At 37.9% G+C, this 23885-nt stretch overlaps 1 protein-coding gene across 5 annotated transcripts in view; it reads right to left on the bottom strand.

The window, feature by feature from the left end:
* The window catches only part of CRPPA (CDP-L-ribitol pyrophosphorylase A), a 282773-nt gene that overhangs the window by 253170 nt on the left and 5718 nt on the right, over positions 1–23885 (bottom strand). For all 5 annotated transcript variants that reach the window (XR_002807444.2, XM_023639317.2, XM_023639320.2 and 2 more), the window contains exon 2: positions 17158–17434. Coding sequence is in view for 4 of the 5 variants with exons in the window: in XM_023639317.2 (XP_023495085.1) it covers positions 17158–17434 (277 nt within the window). In the remaining variant the exon portion in view is untranslated. The remainder of the gene's footprint in view (positions 1–17157; positions 17435–23885) is intronic.

The raw sequence follows: 23885 nt of genomic DNA on the forward strand, positions 1-23885 counted from the left end.
CCCAGTGAGGGGGCAGAATGCTAGCATTTCCCATCCCCCTCAGTTCAATGTTACAGATGCTAAATTATGGGCAAGCGTGGCCAAGAGGTTGGAGGCTCCCTTCCTCCACGTAGCCTTCACCCTATGGGTAGAGAATAGTGGTAGGCACGATAGGCAGAGAATACTGGGGCCCTGATCACTCGCGGCAGTATTCTCTGATAGCGAACTCCCAGATCACACATAGGGCAGAAGCTCCATGCCAGGAGGGGTGACAAGAGAAGACGAATCTTTGAATGTCCCTATGCACCACCCTGCTCATGAAGTAAGGATGTCATTCCAAGAGAAACAAGACATTGTGCCCACTCACAGCTCCAGAGTAGTGATGCAGTGATTTTTCACAGGGCAAGAGACAGGCTCTAAGAACAGAGGGCTATGACATTCTCCCCAAGGGAACAGAAGGTGAGAAATTTAAGCCTAAATTCACCCTCCAAAGAAATAGAGATTATCATGTCAAGCAATTCAGAAGAGGCTGGTAGCTACATGAGAGCAAAAAGTTCAAGTGTAGGTCAACTAGTTTACCAGAGACAGACAACAAGAGTACCCCTGGAATCAGAGCAAAACATCAAACACTCTTCTCAAAAACTACATCAGCGGGGCTGGCCTGGTGGCACAGCAGTTAAGTTCACACGTTCTGCTTCAGCAGCCCAGGGTACGCCGGTTTGGATCCCAGGTACGGACCTACGCACTGCTTGTCAAGACATGCTGTGGCAGGAGTCCCACATATAAAGTAGAGGAAGACGGGTACGGATGTTAGCTCAGGGCTAATCTTCCTCAAAAAATAAAAAAAAAACTACCCAGAAAAGGAGTCAGAACTTAACTTGATTGGACTGTAGAGCAATTTATACCTTGGGCATTGTCAAAAAAAAATTAAAAAGAGAAATTAGCAGGCAATGAATGGAGCTTATCAACTGGGAGTGATATCAACAGAGGACAACAGTATAACAGAGATCAGGAAAAGAGACCGTCAAAGGGAGCCCTGCTAAAATCATTCTCTAAGACCAGTGTTACCCAATTACCAAAACCAGACAAAGACATCACAAAAAAATAATAAAACTATAGACCAATATCCATGATGAATACAGATGCAAAAATGTTCAACAAAAACCAAATTTGGCCACATATAAAAAGTATTATGCACCATGACCAAGGAGGATTTATCCCAGGAACGCAAAATTGGTTCAACATACCAAAGATCAATGTAATATACCATAGCAATAGAATAAAGGACAAAAACACACGAATATCTCAATAGATGCAGACAAGCATCTGACAAAAATCCAACAGACCTTCTCATGAGAAAAACACACAAATTAGGAACAGAAGAGAATTTGTACTCAACCTGATACAGGGCAACTATGACAAGCCCACAGCTAACATCATACTTAATGGTGAAAGACTGAATGTGTTCCCTTTAACATCAGGAACAAAAGAAGGATGTCCACTGTCGCCACTTGTATTAAACATTTTACTGGAAGTTCTAATCGGGGCAATTAGGCTGGAAAATCTAATAAAATCCATCCAAGAACAAGAAAAGTATCTCTATTTGCAGATGACACGATCCTGTATAGAGAAAATCCTAATGAATCCACTAAAAAACCATTAGAACTAATAAACAAGTTCAAGAATGCAGAGGATATAATCAATACATAAAAATAGATTGCATTTTTATATACTAGCAATGAACAATCCAAAAATGAAACAAAGAAAAAGATTCATTTACAATAACTTCAGAAATAATAAAATATTTAGGAACATGCTTTTAAAAAACAGTGCAAAACTTATACTCTAAAAACTACAAAAAATTTCTTAGTTCCCATCTAAGGGCCAACATCTCTATGTACTTATTGGTAACTATTCCTTCTCAAGTACCTTTTTATAGTCTTCTTTCTACCTTGTCTCGTCAATCTTTATTTCTATACTGAATTGCCTCCATTAGCTGATAAGCATTGTGTGACATCTCCCATCATTAAATCAGTCCTCCTTTGATCACACATCCTCCTCCAGCTAGTACCAAATTTCTCCAAATGAGTTTAAAGCAGAACTCTTTGAAAGAATTATCTGTACTATTCCATATCTCCAATTTCTCTCTCCTCCCATGCTCTCTGGAATCTACTTCAATCAGGATTTTACGTCCATGACTCCAAAAATATATATTTACCAAGGTCACCAACGACCCCCACATTGCCAAATCTAATTGGTAGCATTTCATCTTCTTGAGAGTATTTGCTCACTCAGCTTTCAGAAACCATTCTAATCAAACCCTCTCATCTTCCCACATTCTAAATCCTAGATGCTTATAGTCTCACTCTAAATGGTAAAATGTTCCAGAGCTCAGACCTCAGACTTCCCTTCTAACGACACTCATTCCATAGGTGACTTCAAAGTCCCACGGCTTCAAATAATATATCCCTATGAGAATACCCAAATCTATATATCCAGCCCAGAACTTTCTCTTGAACTCTGGACTTGTACATCCAAATACCTAACATCTCCACTCAGATCAAAATACAAATCTCAACACACTGAAATTAAAGTTTTGGTTTTACCCACAGCATACACCCCAAACCTGCTCCTTCATAGACTTCCCCATCTACATGAATGTCAACTCTATTCTTCCAGTCATTCTTGTGAAAAACTTAAAGGTCATCATTGATCCCCACCCCCTTACTCCATATCCAATCCATCGCAAGAGCCATCAGCTTCAAAATATCCCAGATCTGCCCACTTTTCACTCTCTCCTCTGCCGTAATCTGAACCAAAAGCACCCATCCTCCCTCTCTCACACCCAAAAACAAAAGCCATAAGGGCCGGCCCGGTGGCACATCAGTTACATGTGCCATTCTGCTTCAGTGGCCCAGGGTTCACCAGTTTGGATCCCGGGTGCAGACATGGCACCACTTGGCAAGCCATGCTGTGGTAGGCGTCCCATGTATAAAGTAGAGGAAGATGGGCACAGATGTTAGCTCAGGGCCAGTCTTGCTCAGCTAAAAAAGGAGAACTGGCAGCAGATGTTAACTCAGGGCTAATCTTCCTTAAAAAACAAACAAACAAAAAAGCCATAAAGGAAGACATTAGTAATTTTGAATATGTTAAAATGAAAAAAGCTTGTTCATCACAAACAGTATTTATATTTTTAAAAAAGGAAAAAATAGGAGAGGTGGGCAGAGCAAAATGGCGGGGTGAGCTGACCCGGGATTCTCTCCCCTCCAAAATACAACAAAAGATTGGAAGAACTGAATTTCAGAGAATAAACATAATGCCAGCTCGTTAGAGACCTACAATACGAAGAAGGCGGAGATCATAACCTTGCTTACACCCTCGGAGGTGCTGGAACGGTAGGAGAGAACATCGCTCCCTCCCCTAGAGTCTGCGATCGCTGCGGCACGGGTCGGGAAGGAGCGGGGGAGGGACCGCGCAACCGGGGGATCATCCAGGACTCCTGCCGCTGATTCAGTGGAGACCCGCTGACGGGGGGGAAGCTTCCGTCCGCGGGGACCCTATAAATCAAGGGCCTTGGGAGACCAGAGAACAGAACTGATCTGAACCCAGACTGGCGCCTGTGAGTAACAGCCCCTCCCCCCCGAGCAAAGCCAGTGGGCGCAGCCATCTTGCCCCAAGGCGGAGAGCTAACACGCAGCTCTCGACCCCATCTAGTGGCGACAGGCTGTAACTGCAACTGAATTCTACCACCATGAGAAAAAACCGCTCCTCTACCATCCAGCAATTTATAAAAGCCCCAGACCAGAAGGAAAACAATAAAAACACAGAATTAAGTCCTGAGGACTTGGAATTAGGTAAACTAAGTGATAATGAATTCAGAGCAGCTATAATCAAAAAACTCAATGAGGTAGAGAGAAAGATAGAGAAACAAGCCGAGTTCTGGAGTTACTTCACAAAAGAGATTGAAATCATAAAGAAGAATCAAACAGAATTACTTGAGATGAAAAACACAATGGACCAGATAAAACAGAATACGGATTCCCTGAATGCCCGTGTAGACAACATAGAGGAGAAAATCAGCATAATCGAGGACAGGCAGGCTGAGTGGCGCCAGACAGAGGAAGAAAGAGAACTAAGAATTAAAAAAAATGAGGAAAATCTCCGAGAGATAATGGATTCAATGAGGAGTAAGAACATAAGGATCATAGGAATTCCCGAGAATATGGAAAAGGAAAATGGAGCAGAAAGTGTGCTTAACGAAATTATTGAAGAGAACTTCCCAAATCTAGGGATCAACGGAGAAATGTGTGTAGAGGAGGGTTTTAGATCTCCTAGATTTGTCAATGTAAAAAGACCCACCGCAAGGCACATAATAGTAAAGTTGGCAAATAGGAATGATAAGGAGAGAATACTCAGGGAAGTAAGGAAAAAAAAGAGAATAACCTATAAAGGAGCCCCTATCAGACTGTCAGCGGATTTCTCTACAGAAACCCTACAATCTAGGAGAGAATGGAGTGATATATTCAAAGCTTTCAAGGATAAAAACCTTCAGCCAAGAATACTCTATCCAGCAAGAATTTCCTTCAGATATGAGGGAGAAATTAAATCTTTTCCAGACAAACAAAAGTTACGGGAATTTGTAACTAAAAGCCCTCCATTACAAGAAATCCTCAAGAAGGCTCTCATACTTGAAAAAAGAAAAAAGGGAGAAAAGGGACACAATCCACAGACTAGGGAGACCGATGGATAGAACCAGAACAGGATAGCAATTATTCAACTATAGCATTAGGGTAAAAATAAGAAAACTACCAAAACAAGGACGATCTTAGCACTCTAACTACAAATTAATAAGACGAGTTGGAATAAAAAATGAAAATAATTATTAAGGAGGGGAAGATCAAAGGGTCTAAATCAGTATTGGTCGAGTAAGTAAGAAACCACCAGAGAATAGACTATATTATACACGAGATTCTAAATACAAACTTCAAGGTAGACACTAAAATAAAGTACAGAACAGAGTCACAAATCATAGATAAGGAAAAACCTAAGAAACCCAGCATAAGAAATTGCAGTATTAAATGGGTAGTCTAAAGCACACAGGAAAAGAAACACAGGAAAACAAGATAATGAGCGACAGATTGACAGCATTAAGTCCACATGCATCAATAATCACTCTCAATGTGAACGGACTGAACTCTCCAATAAAAAGACACAGAGTGGCAAAATGGATTAAAGAACAAGATCCAACAATTTGCTGCCTCCAGGAAACACACCTCAGCCCCAAGGACAAACACAGACTCAGGGTGAAGGGGTGGAGGACAATATTTCAAGCAAATAGCAAGGAAAAAAAGGCAGGTGTTGCAATTCTCATATCAGACCAAGTGGATTTCAAAATAAGACAGGTAAAGAGAGACACAGAGGGACAATATATAATGATCAAAGGGACACTTCATCAAGAAGAAATAATGCTTATAAATATCTATGCACCCAACACAGGAGCACCAAGATTCATAAAGCAACTATTAACAGACCTAAAGGAAGATGTTAAAAACAACACAATAATAGTAGGGGACCTCAACACCCCACTCACATCAATGGACAGATCATCCAGACAGAAAATCAACAAGGAAATAGTGGAGCTGAATGAAAAACTAAAACAATTGGACTTAATAGACATATATAGATCACTCCACCCTGAAGGAGCTGAATACACATTCTTCTCAAGTGCACATGGAACATTCTCTAGGATAGACCATATGTTGGTAAACAAGGCAAGCCTCTACAAATTTAAAAAAATTGAAATAATAACAAGCATCTTCTCAGATCATAGTGCTATAAGGCTAGAAATTAATTACAAGAAAAAAGCTGAGAAGGGCACAAAGATGTGGAGACTAAACAACACACTACTGAACAAGCAATGGATCATTGAAGAAATTAAAGAAGAAATAAAAAAAATACCTGGAAACAAATGAAAATGATAGCATGCCATACCAACTCATATGGGATACAGCAAAAGCTGTATTAAGAGGAAAATTCATCGCAATACAGGCACATCTTAACAAACAAGAAAAATCCCAAATAAGCAACCTTAAAGCACACCTAACTGAACTAGAGAAAAAAGAACAAATGAAGCCCAAAGTTAGCAGAAGGAGAGAAATAATAAAAATCAGAGCAGAAATAAATACTACTGAAATGAAAAAGGCAGTAGAAAGGATCAATGAGACAAAGAGCTGGTTTTTTGAGAAGATAAATAAAATTGACAAACCACTAGCCAGACTTACAAAGAAAAAAAGGGAGAAAGCTCAAATAAACAAAATCAGAAATGAGCGAGGAGAAATAGCAGACTCTGCAGAAATACAACAGATTATAAGAGAATACTACAAAACACTATATGCCAAAAGAATGGATAACCTAGAGGAAATGGATAAATTCTTGGACTCCTACAATCTCCCAAAGCTCACTCAAGAAGAGGCAGACAATTTGAACAGACCAATCACAAGGAAAGAGATTGAAACAGCAATCAAAAACATCCCAAAGAATAAAACCCCAGGACCAGATGGCTTTCCTGGGGAATTTTACCAAACTTTCAGAGAGGATTTAATACCTATCCTTTTCAAGCTATTCCAAAAAATTAGGGAAGATGGAACACTTCCTAACACATTCTATGAGGCCAACATCACGCTGATACCAAAATCTGACAAGGACACCACGAAAAAAGAGAACTACAGGCCAATATCACTGATGAACATAGATGCAAAAATTCTCAACAAAATTTTGGCAACCAGAATTCAGCAATTCATCAAAAGAATCATACATCAGGATCAGGTGGGATTCATACCAGGGACACAGGGATGGTTCAACATCCGCAAATCAATCAACGTGATACACCACATCGACAAACTGAGGAATAAAAACCACATGATCATCTCAATAGATGCAGAGAAAGCATTTGACAAGATCCAACAGCCATTTATCATAAAAACTCTGAACAAAATGGGCATAGAAGGAAACTACCTCAACATAATAAAGGCCATATACGACAAACCCATAGCCAACATCATACTCAATGGGCAAAAACTGAACCCCATCCCCCTGAAAACAGGAACAAGACAAGGATGCCCTCTATCACCACTCTTATTTAACATAGTACTGGAGGTCCTTGCCAGAGCAATCAGGCAAGAAAAAGGAATAAAAGGAATCCAAATAGGGAGGGAAGAAGTGAAACTCTCGCTGTTTGCAGATGACATGATCTTATATATAGAAAACCCCAAAGAATCCATTGGAAAACTGTTAGAAGTAATCAACAACTACAGCAAAGTTGCGGGGTATAAAATCAATTTGCATAAATCAGTAGCATTTCTATACTCCAGTAATGAACCAACAGAAAAAGAACTCAAGAATACAATACCATTCACAATCGCAACAAAAAGAATAAAATATCTTGGGGTAAATTTAACTAAGGAAGTGAAGGACCTATATAATGAAAATTACAAGGCCTTTCTGAGAGAATTGGATGACGACATAAGGAGATGGAAAGACATTCCATGTACATGGATTGGAAGAATAAACATAGTTAAAATGTCCATTCTACCTAAAGCAATCTACAGATTCAACGCCATCCCAATCAGAATCCCAATGACATTCTTTACAGAATTAGAACAAAGAATCCTAAAATTCATATGGGGCAACAAAAGACCCCGAATTTCTAAAGCAATCCTGAGAAAAAAGAACAAAACGGGAGGCATCACAATCCCTGACTTCAAAACATACTACAAAGCTACAGTAATCAAAACAGCATGGTACTGGTACAAAAACAGGTGCACAGATCAATGGAACAGAATTGAAAGCCCAGAAATAAAACCACACATCTATGGACAGCTTATCTTCGACAAAGGAGCTGAGGGCATACAATGGAGAAAAGAAAGTCTTTTCAACAAATGGTGCTGGGAAAACTGGAAAGCCACATGTAAAAGAATGAAAATTGACCATTCTTTTTCACCAATCACCAAAATAAACTCAAAATGGATCAAAGAGCTAAAGGTGAGACCTGAAACCATAAGGCTTCTGGAAGAAAACGTAGGCAGTACACTCTTTGACATCAGTATTAAAAGGATCTTTTCGGACACCATGCCTTCTCAGAGAAGGGAAACAATAGAAAGAATAAACAAATGGGACTTCATCAGATTAAAGAGCTTCTTCAAGGCAAATGAAAACAGGATTGAAACAAAAAAACAACCCACTAACTGGGAAAAAATATTTGCAAGTCATATATCTGACAAAGGCTTAATATCCTTAATATAAAAAGAACTCTCGCAACTCAACCACAAAACATCAAACAACCCAATCAAAAATGGGCTGGAGACATGAACAGACATTTCTCCAAAGAAGATATACTGATGGCCAATAGGCACATGAAAAGATGCTCATCATCGCTGATCATCAGGGAAATGCAAATCAAAACTACACTAAGATATCACCTTACACCCGTTAGAACGACAAAAATATCTAAAACTAACAGCAACAAATGTTGGAGAGGTTGCGGAGAAAAAGGAACCCTCATACACTGCTGGTGGAAATGCAAACTGGTGCAGCCACTATGGAAAACAGTATGGAGATTCCTCAAAAAACTAAAAATAGAACTACCATACGATCCAGCCATCCCACTACTGGGTATTTATCCAAAGAGCCTGAAGTCAGCAATCCCAAAAGTCCTGTGCACCCCAATGTTTATTGCAGCACCGTTTACAATAGCCAAGACGTGGAAGCAACCTAAGTGCCCATCAACAGACGAATGGATAAAGAAGATGTGGTACATATATACAATGGAATACTACTCAGCTGCAAAACAGAACAAAATCATTCCATTTGCAATAACATGGATGGACCTCGGGAGAATTATGTTAAGTGAAATAAGCCAGCGAGAGAAAGATAATCTGTGTATGACTCCACTCATATGAGGAATTTAAAACTATGGACCAAGAACAGTTTAGTGGATACCAGGGGAAAGGTGGGGTGCGGGGTGGGCACAAAGGGTGAAGTGGTGCACCTACAACATGACTGACAAACATTAATGTACAATTGAAATTTCACAAGATTGTAACCTATCAATAACTCAATAAAAAAAAAAGGAAAAAATAGGTACAAAGCATATAGCAATAGCTGGCAAGAGTATCAGTGTCCAGAATATATAAAGCTCTCTTACACATCAGTATTTATTTTAAAAATAGAAACAGGGGCAAAAGACTTACACGGGCAATTCAGTGAGAAGACATAAAGCCCAAAAACATATTGAAAAATGCCCAGACTATTAACAAAATGCTAATTTAAACCACAAAGAGAAAGCATTTTGCACTAACTGGATTAGATAAAAGGGGGTTTAACAATATCGAGTGGTGGTGAGGATGTGGGGCAACTTGAACTGTTGTTATACACTACTGAGGAGAGCGCAATTTGACACAAGTTTGGAAAATAATTCAGCATCATCTGGTAAAGCTAATAACCGGCACATATCTTGACTCCAGAGAAATCCTTGCACATATGCATGAGAAGACATGTATAAGAATGTTCACGCTGGCAATGTTCGCATTAGCAACAACTAGAGAGGAAAACAAATATCCATCCACTGTAAATAGATAAACTGTGACAAATAAAGCAGTGATCATGATTGAACTACTGATGCACAGATTCATGTGATTTCCCCAAAAATATTGTGCCAAAGAACATGCTGTCAAAATATAAGTTAAAAATCACACAAACATATGTCAATTGTACCTCAACTAAAAAAATAGAGTGTAAAAAACAAACACACAACAAATATGTTGTTTAGGGATATATGCTACAAAACTAAAAAGAAAATAAAAACAAAGTTCAGAGTCACGTTTATCCATCTAGGGGAAGTAAACAACATCAGGGCAGGGACACAGTTTCAAAGTGATTAATAACATTCTATTTATTACACCAAGTGGTGGATCTGGAGGTGTCCAAAGTTCTCTGCATGTTTTCAGTATTTTAAAAAGAAAATTTCTAAAATGTGTATTTATGGATGTCATCTTGATTACTGAAAACTAACTTCTCAAGAGCAGAAGTCATCCACATTTGAGACGTCATTAGGGTAGGATTGGTAAATTGCAAGCATTAGTAGGTTCTTGTCTATGTAAGTCAACAGGTCAGTTAAAAAGTAGTACAATATGACGACAATTGAAAGCACAAGGTGACCACCAGCTTCCAGGGTCTTACTAAACAAAAGGCCGCTGAAAAGGGTCACAAGTGAAAATAACCCCCTTGCTGACCCTTCTTTTCTCTAGCACTCGCAATAGCACTATCTGGTATAAACAGATATAGAAGATGCTAATGCTAACAAGCAGGTACTCCGTAGCTGTTTCCATGGGAAGGGAGGTTTGTTCAGAAACAAACAGGCAATGAATCCTCAATTATAAGATCTTTTCTGAAATTCAAAGCATCAAAATTATGACAAGTATGGACAAAGTCGGTTAGTTGCCTCCAAAGTAGGGCTATCTGGGAAGTTTGTTATATGAAGCACGATTCCCAAGTTATCAAATACACTGGCTCCTTGGGAATTGGCCTATAAGCCCTGAACGGAAGTTTAACAGCTCAGCACCACAGTGATCACTTGCCTCTCAGGTTAACCTATCAAAGTATTTCCGCATGTCAACGCATGGAAATTATCATAGATATAAATCATACAATGTGGAATGATGAACCCCACCTCTATTGTTTACTTTTAAAAGCAAAATTGAACACTTATCCATCCACGCAGCAGGTGCAAACACGCATTCCTCCTCAGGCATCTGCATTCGAGCTAATTATGACAACGTAGAACAGAAATCCTCCGACCTTGTAATTACAATTTCAGTTACCTGAGTTGTCTTTATTGAGACTACTTAATAAATGTTTACAGAATCACATCTTCAAAGCTAATCATTGGCAATTATGAGATTTTGAATATTTCATATTTTTATAATAGAATAATTCCAATCTTTTGTTGATAAATGAAAACTCTATTAATAATTTATTCAATACAGAAATACAGGTATTTTAGAAAACTTCTGTACAAATTAGTGTGTCTTTACGAAGCACTCCTAAAAGTGAATATGTAGCAAAAAGAAATAAGCTTTATTTTACATACTAAACTTTAATTCCTGGAAATTAAACTAGGACCATATACCTTAAATCCAATATGATCAGGAATACTATACTCGGATATATAATAAACTTTAATGCCTAGATACATTCATCTTTCCTTGATCTATCTCTTCTTCAATTTCATTTGAAGGTAAATCATAGAATAGATATATGGGGGTACAGAGTTTGAAAAATTAAGCAAAACAAAAGCTTTTCATGCAGTAGCTTCTCCAGCATCAGAAACAGATAAAGTTTCACCTCATTCCATGAAGTCAGGGAACAGTTCAGCACCTGCCCTGGGCATCCAAACTTTGTCAGAATAAGCCTAAAACGTCCCCCTGCATCATCAGAACACACTGCTTTCTCACAAATAAAACCGCTTCTTTAGAGCTAGAACTTAAATAACTACCCAAGTTTCTCTCCAATAATGATATGGGATCCAAGGATCCAGGAGAGCTCATTACCCGACCCCCACCCAGGATTAAATTCTGACCTTCACTGTACTTGATCACAATCAAAACAATCCAACAGAGATCAAGTACAAGTGATTCTCTGCCATGGTTGATGCTACCTAATGTCAAATTTCAAGAGTCAAATGTCTGCCAAGTGATTTTCCATCTCTATCTTATAACATGCCCAGAATACGAAGCATCAAGTTGCAGAACTGAGTAGTGGAAAACTATATTCTTCCTGATGCATATATATTAACATGAATTTCCAAAGTGCTATTAATCATCAATAAATATAGCCATGCTACAGAATACAAAGAGATTACACACAAACATACTCCCCACAAAGTTTCTGGTTATTATATAAATTTCACTATTTCTATTCAGAAAATGACTCAAAGATTTTCTAAATAGTTAAAAATGTTTAATAAAGAAATGCATATTCTTCCTACACAAGAAATAATATGTATATTAACCTTTGATTTTAAGTCTTCAGTAATATTCTACGGCTACAGAAGTTTTGTTTTTCTAACTGTTCAAGAAACAAAATATCCAGAGCCATTTTTAAACTGGCATTATACCCAATTGCTCACTAAATTATAAATACAATTACTCACCTTAAGGAAAAAGCTGGTCATCATTTCAAAATATGTCAAGTCATTATGCTGTACATTATAGTTAAACTTATAAAGTGCTGTTTATCAATTATATCTCAAAACTGAAAAAAGAAGGAGTAAGGATAAATCCATATGTATAGCAATATGGTCAATTATGGTCTTTCATACTCTGTAAGTTTATTGTCCACCACATCAGTTGTTGCGGGCGGGGGGAGTGAACAGGGATGCTGCTAACCATCCCACAGCACAGAAGACAGTCTCCCACAAAGAATTCTCTTACCCAAAATGTCAGTTGTGTCAAGGTTGAGAAACCCTGTGCCATATCAATATTCAAATATAGAAAGAAACTAAGGTCTGGAGCCTGTTCTCAGAGGCAAAAATCCTTGTTGCTTTAAACTTTGGAAAAACAACCCAGTATGGGAGGTAAGTGTTGGGAACCCTGTTTTTTAAGATAAGTGATAAGATGTATCATGACATCTTATTGTTATTGACAACAACAGTGCTCAAAAGGTTTTAGGCAGTTAAAACTCTTATATAAAAACAATTTCCATGGGTAGGTCTGCAGAGTTGTGGCAAGGAAGTTAATGTCTAAACCACAATCTCACAGAACCTAAAAGGGATGTGCAGGTGGACGAGGGCAGGAGGACGAGGATTTTAGGAGAAGAGATGAGGAGGCCTACTGTCAAAGAAAGGGAAGGAAAAATAAAAGCACACGAAATACACGTGTCTTATTACTTCACGGTTCACACACCATCTAGTCAGTGAGGTCCAATCAATCCAGGTTCCTTAACATTTTAACAACTTCCACTTTCCTCTCCATCTCAACTGGCTTAGATAGGCCATCATCGCTCAGTTGCATCATTACCGTGATCAAAACTAATTTCATTTCCCTACACTCTTCCTCTAATCCATCTACCAAACCAAGGAAACAGTTATCTTTCTAAAATTCAAATCTGATCATGTTATTCCCTGTTGAAAAAGCAATAACTCCCTCTTATCTACAGTATAAAATTCAAAGAAAAAGAGCAGGGAGGATTCACAAATTCAGACCTATACGTGATTCCACAGATACAGAAAAAGGCAAATTTAAGTTGTTCTGTTCAGTTAAGAAGTAGAATATAAAAGGTCTGGAATTCAGGAGTGTGAAGCCTGAGCATGAAATAGAGATCTGGGAGATACTAGTGTGTCAGTGGGAGTTAAAATGAGTGCACACAAATGTATTGTGCAAAGTTATAAATCAATATTGAAAGAAATAAAATATAAAATCAAAAACATAAGAAAAAGGAGACCAATCACATTTGAAAAAGGACCAAATGGAAATCCCAGAAATTGAAAAATCATTACAACTTTTAAAATCCCTAAACAGGAGGTTAGGTAGAGCCAAAGAATGAATGAAAGAGAACACTGAAATTATCCAGGAAGCAGCCCACAAAGAGATGGAAAATACAAAAAAGTTAGGAGACATGAGGGCAGGATGAGAAGGTCGATCATAAATATAATGATCCCTAAGGAGAAGGGGAAAAAAGTTATGGGGTGGGCAATGGGATAGAGTCAATATTCAATAAGAAAATGGTTAAGAATTTTCCAGAATTGATAAAAATATATGAATCATAAAATCCATAAAGGATAATAAATCCAAAGCAAGGGAAACAAAGAAATCCATACCTAGCTGCATCATAGAGGCACTGCACAATATCTATAAAAAATAAATTCTTATGAGCACCCAGAGAGAAAAAGCAAATTACTTTCAAGGGACCCAATTAGACTGGTTAGCAGACTTCTCAAAAGCTGGACACAAGCCTGGAGATAATGACATAATACAGTTTCAAAGTACTGGGAAAAAAATAGCTACAGCTATTTTTAGAATTTCATACCCAGGCAAACTATCATTAAGAATAAGAGAGAAGTAATGCTGAAAGGATTTAACTGCTGGCCCTACTGAGGTCATCTCACCTCTGTGGAGCCCAAGAATGGAGCATACACAGAAAAGAGAGAGAAACTGGGTCCTGGTGATATTGTCAAGTTTCTGTTTGCAGGCAACTCTAATGTCAGCCCTAATTTTGGACATTTTAGTCTCTTGAGGTAATATCTTCTTCAACTTGGTGTTTGTTTTCTTTAACCAAATTTAAGTTAAAATATCAGAGTTCTCTTTAGCTTGCATATCCCCTCAAGGGCTGTCACAGTGTCCAGCTTATTTAGAAAATTGAGTTACCTGAAAGGGACCTTTTGGTAGAGCTTGAAAATTAAGAGCTAAGAAAACAAGGGAGTCAGTTCAGAGTCTATAGAACACAGTTTAAAAGAATGAGTTCAAAGGAATCCACAGAAAACAAATTGTGAAGTGGCTCTGACTACATAAAGTCATCACTATTTTCCCACTTTGGGATAGCATTTGATTTGGATCCGGCTTTTACAATTTATTGGTCAGAGGTTAAAAAGATGCCAATACTTCCCACCAATGTTAGAACTTCAGCTACTAGTATAAGTCTCAATTAATTGCATTTATGATTTTATGATTAGAACAGTGTGAGAGTTGGCAGGAGAAGTACCTAGATTTCCTGAGGCTACTGGGTCACTATCCAAACCTTTTTGAAGAAATTAAGAATAAGCAAAAGATATTATTGAGTGTCTCCAATAGAAAACTATGTATTGTTTAGAGCAGATCCTTCCAGATTAGCTCAGTGTAGCCTTTTATTGTCTTTGGGCTCTTTTACAATTCTCAGAAGTTATAGATAACTGAGAGCAATGCAAAATCATTCTTGTCTATAAACATGCAAATAATTTCTGTTCAGTAGAGGTCCAGTTGACACACACCCCCGCAATGGGAAAAGAAGTTTTTTCTATTTGTAAATTTCAACATTCCTTTACTCCATATAAATTTGTGTTTCTCTAAATTGTAATATCTGTCTGGTTCCTTCATTAATGAATTAAGTTAAATCCTTAATACATGTTCACCTTTTATCTGTATGAAACTTATGACTTTATACTTTGAGAATTATCCCTTACCACCACCAAAAACAATGCAATATTTCTAGAAGAGACCAGATTTCTAAAGCTTACTTCAAAACAAATTGGTTGTAAAGTTTTTGCTTTAAACTAGCTTAACATAATCAGAAAGTTTCACAGATTATTGAAAAAAAATTTGGTTTTATTCAGGATGCATAACGTGACTGAATCTTACAAATTACATTCTGATTAACAAAATTAGAAAGACAGTCTAAAAGGAATTCTGACAAATTTGCAAACAAGAAAACACGAACTGCTATGTATTTTAACATGTTTTAAGTTACCTGTTAAACAATATTATTAGCATATTAATTAGACAAGATAAAAGCCCTCTTTTGCCATTTCAGACATACTACCTAAAGAATCAGTATAGACAATCTCTTAGAAATAATCTCTCAAATATAATTAACACCAAAAATTCCAAATATGTGTGAATTTTATAGTGAGCTTGAGCGCTATTTTTCCAAAAGACAACATGGGCAAGGAACCATAATTTTACATGTATTTAGCGTGCATTGGAATTTCTATCTATCTGCCCAAATTACATAGTCTTCCCTAGAATTTTTTCAAGTTTGTAAAATTTTACCCACATTCCTAAAAGTTATAAATTCTTTGCTCCTTTCTTCCTCCTCACCATGCTTGTGACTGATTACAGTGCCTCCACCACAACTGAGGAGCCTGGAGAAGAGGGAGCGGCCGAAGGAGAAGCACAGGAGCCACGAGAAAGCTTCATGGTCACTAATGTTCCTGAAGCACGATTTTCACTACATCAAAATGCCACTTAGAAGTCATGTTAAAGATAGGAAGTCACAATGTTTCATTTGACCTATGGACTTATTTAGGTCCAAATTTAAATAAATTTATGTTGTAGGAAAAAGAGATGAAATTAGGGACAGTCTCCTAATTATATGATCCAAATACATAAAGATAACTAAAGAGAAATCATAGACTATCTTTCCCAGATGGATATTTTATAGCTTCCTGGCCTTCCAGATGGCTAGGAAGGCTTAGATGATTTCTTCCAGTGGTCTACAACCCCTAGAGGAAACTCTCTTACCTAGATGTTATAATTCATCTTAAAATACCATTTTTTAAGTACTTAGCACTCTACTAAATAATTAACATAATTTCCTATACTAAAAACAACCTTATAAGTATTAGCATCTATATTTTTACAAGTAAGGAAAATGGGCTCAAAAAGGTTGAGAAAGTTGACCACACTACACCACTAATAATCAGAAAAACTGAGAATTGGGCCCAAGTCGGTAGTACTCCTCAGACTATTTTTATTATATCATATGAAGTCTGTGCAATTTTTTCACAATGTCTCAAATTTAGACTGCAAACTTAAATATAGTATCTATTCCTTCTTTATAGAATTTTACCTGGCAATGTAAGAAAAAAACCAAAGATGTTCTAGAGATTACAACGGTTTTTCTGCAATCTTGTGTTTATTTTGGTGAAACAGAGCTGAAAACAGAATTCTCTGTCATCTTAAGATGATTCACTTTAAAGGGTAGGAAAATCTTGCCTAGCTATTTGTGCTAGAAAATAAACCACTTCTGAAAACTCAAAACACAAAATTTGAGTGCGATGAACCAGATTTTTGTTAATTATATAAGTCTTAGACTTGAAAGATTTCTTAGACATTTTTAGATAACCACATATTTAACTTCATTCCTTTAAGGTCCCTTCATATCCATACTCTAATGACATTATTACTGCATTCTTCACCAAAGAGTTCCTATTACATTATGATAAAGGACTATAGAAAAAGATAAATTCCAGAACAGTCTCACAATCTATAATACTATAAATTTCCTAAAACAAATCACCATAACATCTTTAGGTCAACATGCCCATTTTAAACAACGTGACATTTAAATATAATTCCATCAAAATTCAGCAAATAAACCAACTCTATAGTGTTTGCCCCTTTATCCACTCTCAGAAGTACCAATACTTACCCCATGTTCCTTAGCAGCTATAGCAACTTTAAGGAGGACATCTTCCTCAACAAATGGTCTCACAGCATCATGGATAATCACTACTTCTGGCCTACAGAGCTTAGAATTGGGTTGATCTTCGGCCAGCGCTTTCAGTCCATTGAAAATTGACCTGTGGCGGGTCACTCCAGCTTCGACAAGCGAGATGCGTTTATGCTGGTATCTCTGAACAATACCCTTCATTACTTCCATGTTCTCTCCAGTTACTGCCACGACAATGTCCTTTATCCAACATACTCTAAAAGGAAAGTACGCATACATTTCACATAAATTGAGTTTTATACAGCAAAGTTAAGCTAATAACAGAAAACTGAATTACTAATAAGTACTAGCATATCTTCACAGGAAGATTAAAAACTGAAAGTTAATATGGGGCTGCATCAGGGCGCAGCAGTTAAGTTCATGCACTCTGATTGGCGGCCTAGGGTTTGCCAGTTCAGATCCCAGGTGCAGACACACACTTATGAAGCCATGCTGTGCCGGGTGTCCCACATATAAAGTAGAAGAAGATGGGCACAGACATCAGCTCAGAACCAATCTTCCGCAGCAAAAAAGAGGAGGACTGGCAGCAGATGTGAGCTCAGGGCTAATCTTCCTCAAAAAAAAAAAAATGAAAGTTAATAAATCAGTTTTATGCATTTGTATCCAGTCTAGTAAAGAGGTTGATAAATGAAGAATCTCTGAATATTTCACACTATAGGTAGAAACAGATATTTCATATTATTTAGAGTGAAATTATGTATTATGTGAATTATATATAGATGAGATACATACATATATATATATATCAGATCTCTGACCTAAGTTAAATTCAAATAATTAGAATACGAGTAGATTGAGAGAAAAGAATGTAACAAGAATATGCTTTTGAATTGATTTTTTTCAAATAGTTTTTCCCTCAATCCAATAGGAACAATTTGAAGCACTTTTGAATTCCAAAAGTTCTCTTTCAAAAGTCCACTGAGCTGTCAACAAAGCTAGATAATTGATCTAACACAAACTGCCTACATCAAGGTCAGAGATCATAGCTTAAATAGGGAAACTATAATAATTAAATTTGTAAAAATATAAACCAGGTTCAGATAAGATGGAAAACCTCATAATTTAATGAAATATAAAATTAAAGGAATTAATCTGTTAACTACAAAATATAAAGCAATTTTTTTCTGTTGTAAAACATTTTCTTAAAGACCTTAAAGCAGTATTGTCAGTACTGCTCTGTCAACAGTCCACAGCATTAAGTGGCAACAGCAAGAAAGACTTCTCTTGAACACCAGTGCTAACAGAGGCTAATGTCACTGCAGACTCAGTGTCCCACAATCTACAGGCCCAAAACAGGAAAATCGCCTCTGACCCATGATATCAACTCTGAATAAAGGTCCCTTTAAAATTTAATGGAATTCTTAGCCTGTGAGATCCTATATGTTCATGTCGGACAGTTCAAAGTCTTGAACACATTTTTAAAGAGATGGAAGGGTCTGAAAAGTACTAAGTAATGAAAAGAACTCTACTTTCTTACTGAAAAATGAAAAATATTTGGGTGGCTTTACCCAATAATTAACAATCTCCTACCTTCTGTTATTGAAAAACTCTTCCAATAACCCTAAACCCCATTCTGCCTGTGGCTACAGTAATACTACACTGGTGAGCAAAACCAACTTTAAAAGCATACTATCTTTAAGTCCATTCCTTTAACAAATACTTACTGAGCCCTGAATAAATGATCAACATTGAGTATACAATGGAAATAGTCACTGCCTTCACAGAGCTAACAGATGAAACAAGTAACTCCTATAAACCATTGCAAGGATGCAGGAGAAGTTCATGCTCCAGGACTACATGCAAGTAGAATATCTGATCAGCATAGAGAAGGCCAAGACGATGCTCCCTAAGGAAGCAGAGTTTGCTCTACAGTCCAAGCGGTGAGTGGCAGGCAAACGGGCAAAGGTGTTTGGAGAGAGGAAGAGACGGCTGGTGCAAGCGGAGGCCATGGCAAGGTCCTGAGGGACTGGGAGGAAATGGAGCTGGAGTTCTATCAACAAGGGGGAGAGGAGCTCATGAAGAAGCTGGAGGCCCAGGCAAGCACTGGGCTGGGACAAGCCATGGTGCTCTCCCAGGCCATGTTAGAGGTTTTAGTCTATAATCCTAACAACTATAGGAAGCCACAGAAAAGCTTTATGCAGGGGAGTATGTTTACACTAAAAATAAAAAATTAAGAATTCTCTCCTCCCCCGTGTTCTAGGCACTGTCCTATGACATGATGGAAACGTGCTAGACAGAATAGTGGCCCCCAGAAGACATCCACCTCCTAATTCCCAAAACCTGTGAATATGTCACCTTACATGACAAAAGGAACTTCGCAGATGCGATTAAGTTAAGGATTCTGAGATGGGGAGATTATCCTGGATGATCTGGGTGGGTCCAATATAATCATGAGTCCTTATAAGTGGAGAGAGAGAGACAGGAGAGTCAAAGGAGATATGATAAGAGAAGCAGAGGTCAGAGTGATGTAGGACCACAAGGAATGTGGATGACCTACAGAATCTGGAAAATGGCAAGGAAATGGATTGTTCCTAGAGCCTGCATAACGTAGCAGCACGGCCAACACCTTTATTTTAGCCCAGTGAAACTGATTTCGGACTTCTGACCCCCAGAAATCTAAGATAATAAATGTGTTGTTTTAAGCCACTCAATTCATAGAAATTTTTACAGCAGCAATAAGAAATTAATTTAAGGGCATAAATTTTACTGTGAATGCAAGGTGGAGAATAGATTGAGTAGAGGGAGAAAGGAGGCAAAGACCAGGTAGGAGGCTGCTGCTAGAGTCTGGGCAAGACAATGATGGTAACCTGGCTACCAGATGGAGCTTGTAGATAGGATTTAAGAGAGAAATTAGAGGTAAAAATCCACATGAGTCAGTAAGAAAGATTGGCAAAATAAATGAAGTATCATATAATATAAAATAATAGCAGCTAACATCTATTAAGCACTTATGTCTTAAGCATTATTCATGTTCTAACTCATGTAATCCTCCTAACACCTCTAGACTGTCTCTCATATAATATGGAAAACAAGTCAGAAAGATAGCTGATATACAGATACATTTTTCTACACTACTGTCTTCTGCCAAAAGATACTAGAAGTAGAAAAAAGGTTTACGATTTTTCATCAAAACAATAAACATTCCATTTTATCTCATCTTCTAGAACATAGGCTGCATGATAGCAGGGACAATGTCTGTTTTGCCTATTGCTTAACACCTAATACCTAGTAGGTACTCAATAATTATTTGTTGCACGAATAAATGACCTTGGTCTGTTTCATCCACCAGGAGCAGCATAAGGTCTTACAAGACAGCAGAGTTTCAAGGATTATGAAGACACAGGAAGCTCTCCTCATTGCCCTGGTTAGCTACAAAAATCAAGGATGAAAATAGCCTTCCCCATGCAGTGTGGTTTTGTTGACTGTTTTGTTTCTAGGTGTTTGACTCTTTACTCTGATTTCTCGATCCTAAGGCTTCTAGAGGCCAGGACTACCTTCACGTTTTGTCAGACACCTGGGGGAATTTTAATCACAAACAAGGTGGCAATATTCACAGAATGCCAAAGAATAAAATATGCAATAATCTGTACAAGCAATAAAGAGGATTCTGGAATAAGACTAAGTTTGGGTTGCTCTTTGTTTCGTTTTGTAGCCCATCCATTCCCCACTCATTCAATTGCAAACAACTGACAGAACTTACACTGTAGTTACACAGTTTCGAAGTTACACTGTACTTAACAAAGCCCTTAGCAAGTAGCAAGTGGCAGTTCTTCAGTGCCCCCTAAATGTGGGGTTTCCCAAGGTTGTGTCTCCACTGCCACAGCGGGGACCCAGGCAGTCATCTCTCCATCAATTATTTCACCAGCCTCTTAACTGGTTTCCTCCTTCTCATCTTATCCCACCACAATCCATTCTCACCGCCTCTAGTTGTTTTTTCCCAAGTGCAAATTTGAGGCCATCCCCTTCAAGCCCTGACCTCAGCCTACTTCTCCCTGCACCACACGTCTCCTCCATGGCCCTCTTACTCTACTAACACCACATTCTCTCTCACACCCAGGTCTTTGCTTGTGCTGCTTCCTTTGCCTCTTGACACTAACCCCCATCCCCATCACTCCCCCATCCCCACCCACTCCTGGCTGACTCCTACTTATTCAGCTTTCAGTTCGGATATGGCCTCCTCCAGGAAGCTTTCCCTGACTGTCATTCTGGGTGTGGCATGCCTGCTCTGGGCTTCCAGAGTACTCTTACTGCTAGAGAATCTTACCAAGCATCATACTGTACCATTTCATTTTCTATCACCCTACCTAGTCTGCCAACTCATAGAATGCAAAGACTACACCCCAGGGCTTGGTGCATACTAAACTTTCAGTAATATTATTAGTAGAAACAGCAGTTTAGACATATGGAATCTTTGCTAGGTGCCATCCACTGTGTAGAGCCTACAATAGCTCACTTAACATTCACATCAAGTCTATGAGGTAAGTCTCTAATATCTCCCTTTTACAGAGGACACAGAAGCAGTGACCTACCCACGATCATACAGCTAGGAAATGAAGGGACCAGGTTGGACCGCAGGCTGACTTTGGAGCTCACACCATTCACCTCTGCAAATGCACTAACTGTCTCTTAGGAAAAGGTGATAAAATCCAGGAGGGAAAAGATCATGTCTGGATCACTGTGTCTCCTGCACTTTATTAGTGTTAAACCGTATAACATTGCTGCTTTTGTGGTCAAAAACGGTCAAATTTCTTATAGTTCAAACAAAAGTAGGTATTCTTGATTTATGTGTTCATTTGGTCATTCAACAAATAGCAAGTAAGCATTTGCCAGGCACTATGCTAGACACTGGTGATACAATAACGAACAAAGACTAGCAGAACTCCTGACCTCACAGACCATCTGTCAGTAAATATCTGTTAAATGAATAGAGAAGAGAAAGCTTAAACAATTAAGGAATAAAAACTGCTCTTACAGAAAAAAACTATTAAAGGTAATATTTCAATTCTTTACTAATGTGACATCACACTAAGCTTTTTTTTTTTTAGAGAAGCTATAAGTACATGTCCAACTAAATCAGTGGGTAAGACTATTCTAGAAGGTTTGTCTCCTAAGCTATTACTTGTTACTTTTCATGGTACATTCCACCAGAAAAATAGGTTAAAAGCAACTTTAAGCATCATGTTGCTATTTTTTTAATGAAAAGTTACATTGAATTAAATGTTAAAATACAGAATAACTAAGAGGGAGAAAGATGATGGGACATTGCTTGACAGAGTAGTCATCTACACATCTGTTCAATAAAATCCCAGTTTTACTGCAATGCTTTAAAATAGCTATGAAATAATTATGTTCCATAAAACAGAAAGCAGTAAAAGTAGATATAAATAATTACAGATATACTTGTGGCCTTAGACTTTTTAAACAATTGTATGAGGTTTTAAATAGAAAACGTAATTTAAACCAGTGTTTCTCAAAATGCAGATTTCAGGATCCATTAGCATGTCAAAAAACTAATTTACTAAGTTTAGACTAACATTTTTGAGTAAAAGAAATAGAAGAGAATAATTAGAATGCACAACGAATAGTAAGGATAGGTTGTTCTTGTGAAATGTTCTTTAAAATATGTATGGGTGTACGTATGTGTTTCTCATTGATTCATAATGCAAAACGTAATTCTTATAACAAGTCACAATAAAAAAAAAGTGCAGAAAACGCTGTTTTAGACCACTCTTAAGAGATAACGGGCTTATGCTATTTTGTTCAGCAACCCATCATACACCCAGCACTTGCAAGCCTTCGTAAGTACTGTTTGTATTTCAAAGGATTTATTCACATTCCATTCTAGTTATAGAATTAAAAGCCTTTTACAGTATTAAAATTTAATAATGTAGAATCATGGGACTGAAAAAGACCTTAAGTACCTCACACAGTGCCTACTGAACAAATATTTGCTGAATAAATGGATCTGTCGACCTCCTAAGCTGAAGGCAAGTCTACACCAAACCTCCCTGCCCCCCATAGCTGGATTTTATCAAGTTCTGAGTATTTCCTTCCAGCACGTTCCACAGGCAAATACAAACCAACTTCAAACTCCATTATATCTACAGACATGTTGAGGAAGATACAAAATATCTCAGATGTTATTTTCTCCCAGAATAACGTAAATATTACTTACAGGAGTACTCTGTTCACAGTTTAATAACATCAGTTGCAAATACAACATTTAAACAAATGCTTTGAAAAAACAGATGGAAAAATCAGGCCCTGTTAACACCTCTAAGGGCTCTCATCCAGGCTGCAGAAGTTTAGCTCCAAGGGACAGTGGCAGCTGCTGCTCACTGCCATGACAGCCTTCATGGAAATCAAGCCTCTGGGTTGTACTATGGCCACGATTTACAGATTTCCATCTCTCCATACCCACCCTGATATTTTAGCAGCAAAATATTGAATTGGTGTGAAGGGGCTGGCTCCTCATTGCCTTCAAAATGTCAAGTCTCCTTACTAGGGTCCAGGCAGGCTTCCCGTTGTCAAGCCCAGCCTCCCAGTCCTGGTCTGATCTCTTGTCTTACAGGAGCCCCATGGGGGCCATTGGAAACTTAACACAAATCCCTAGTCATCTGACCTGTACAAAATACAGGCCTTTTCCT

The sequence above is a fragment of the Equus caballus genome, chromosome 4 (genome assembly GCF_041296265.1).
Source record: "Equus caballus isolate H_3958 breed thoroughbred chromosome 4, TB-T2T, whole genome shotgun sequence".
Taxonomy (NCBI): domain Eukaryota; kingdom Metazoa; phylum Chordata; class Mammalia; order Perissodactyla; family Equidae; genus Equus; species Equus caballus.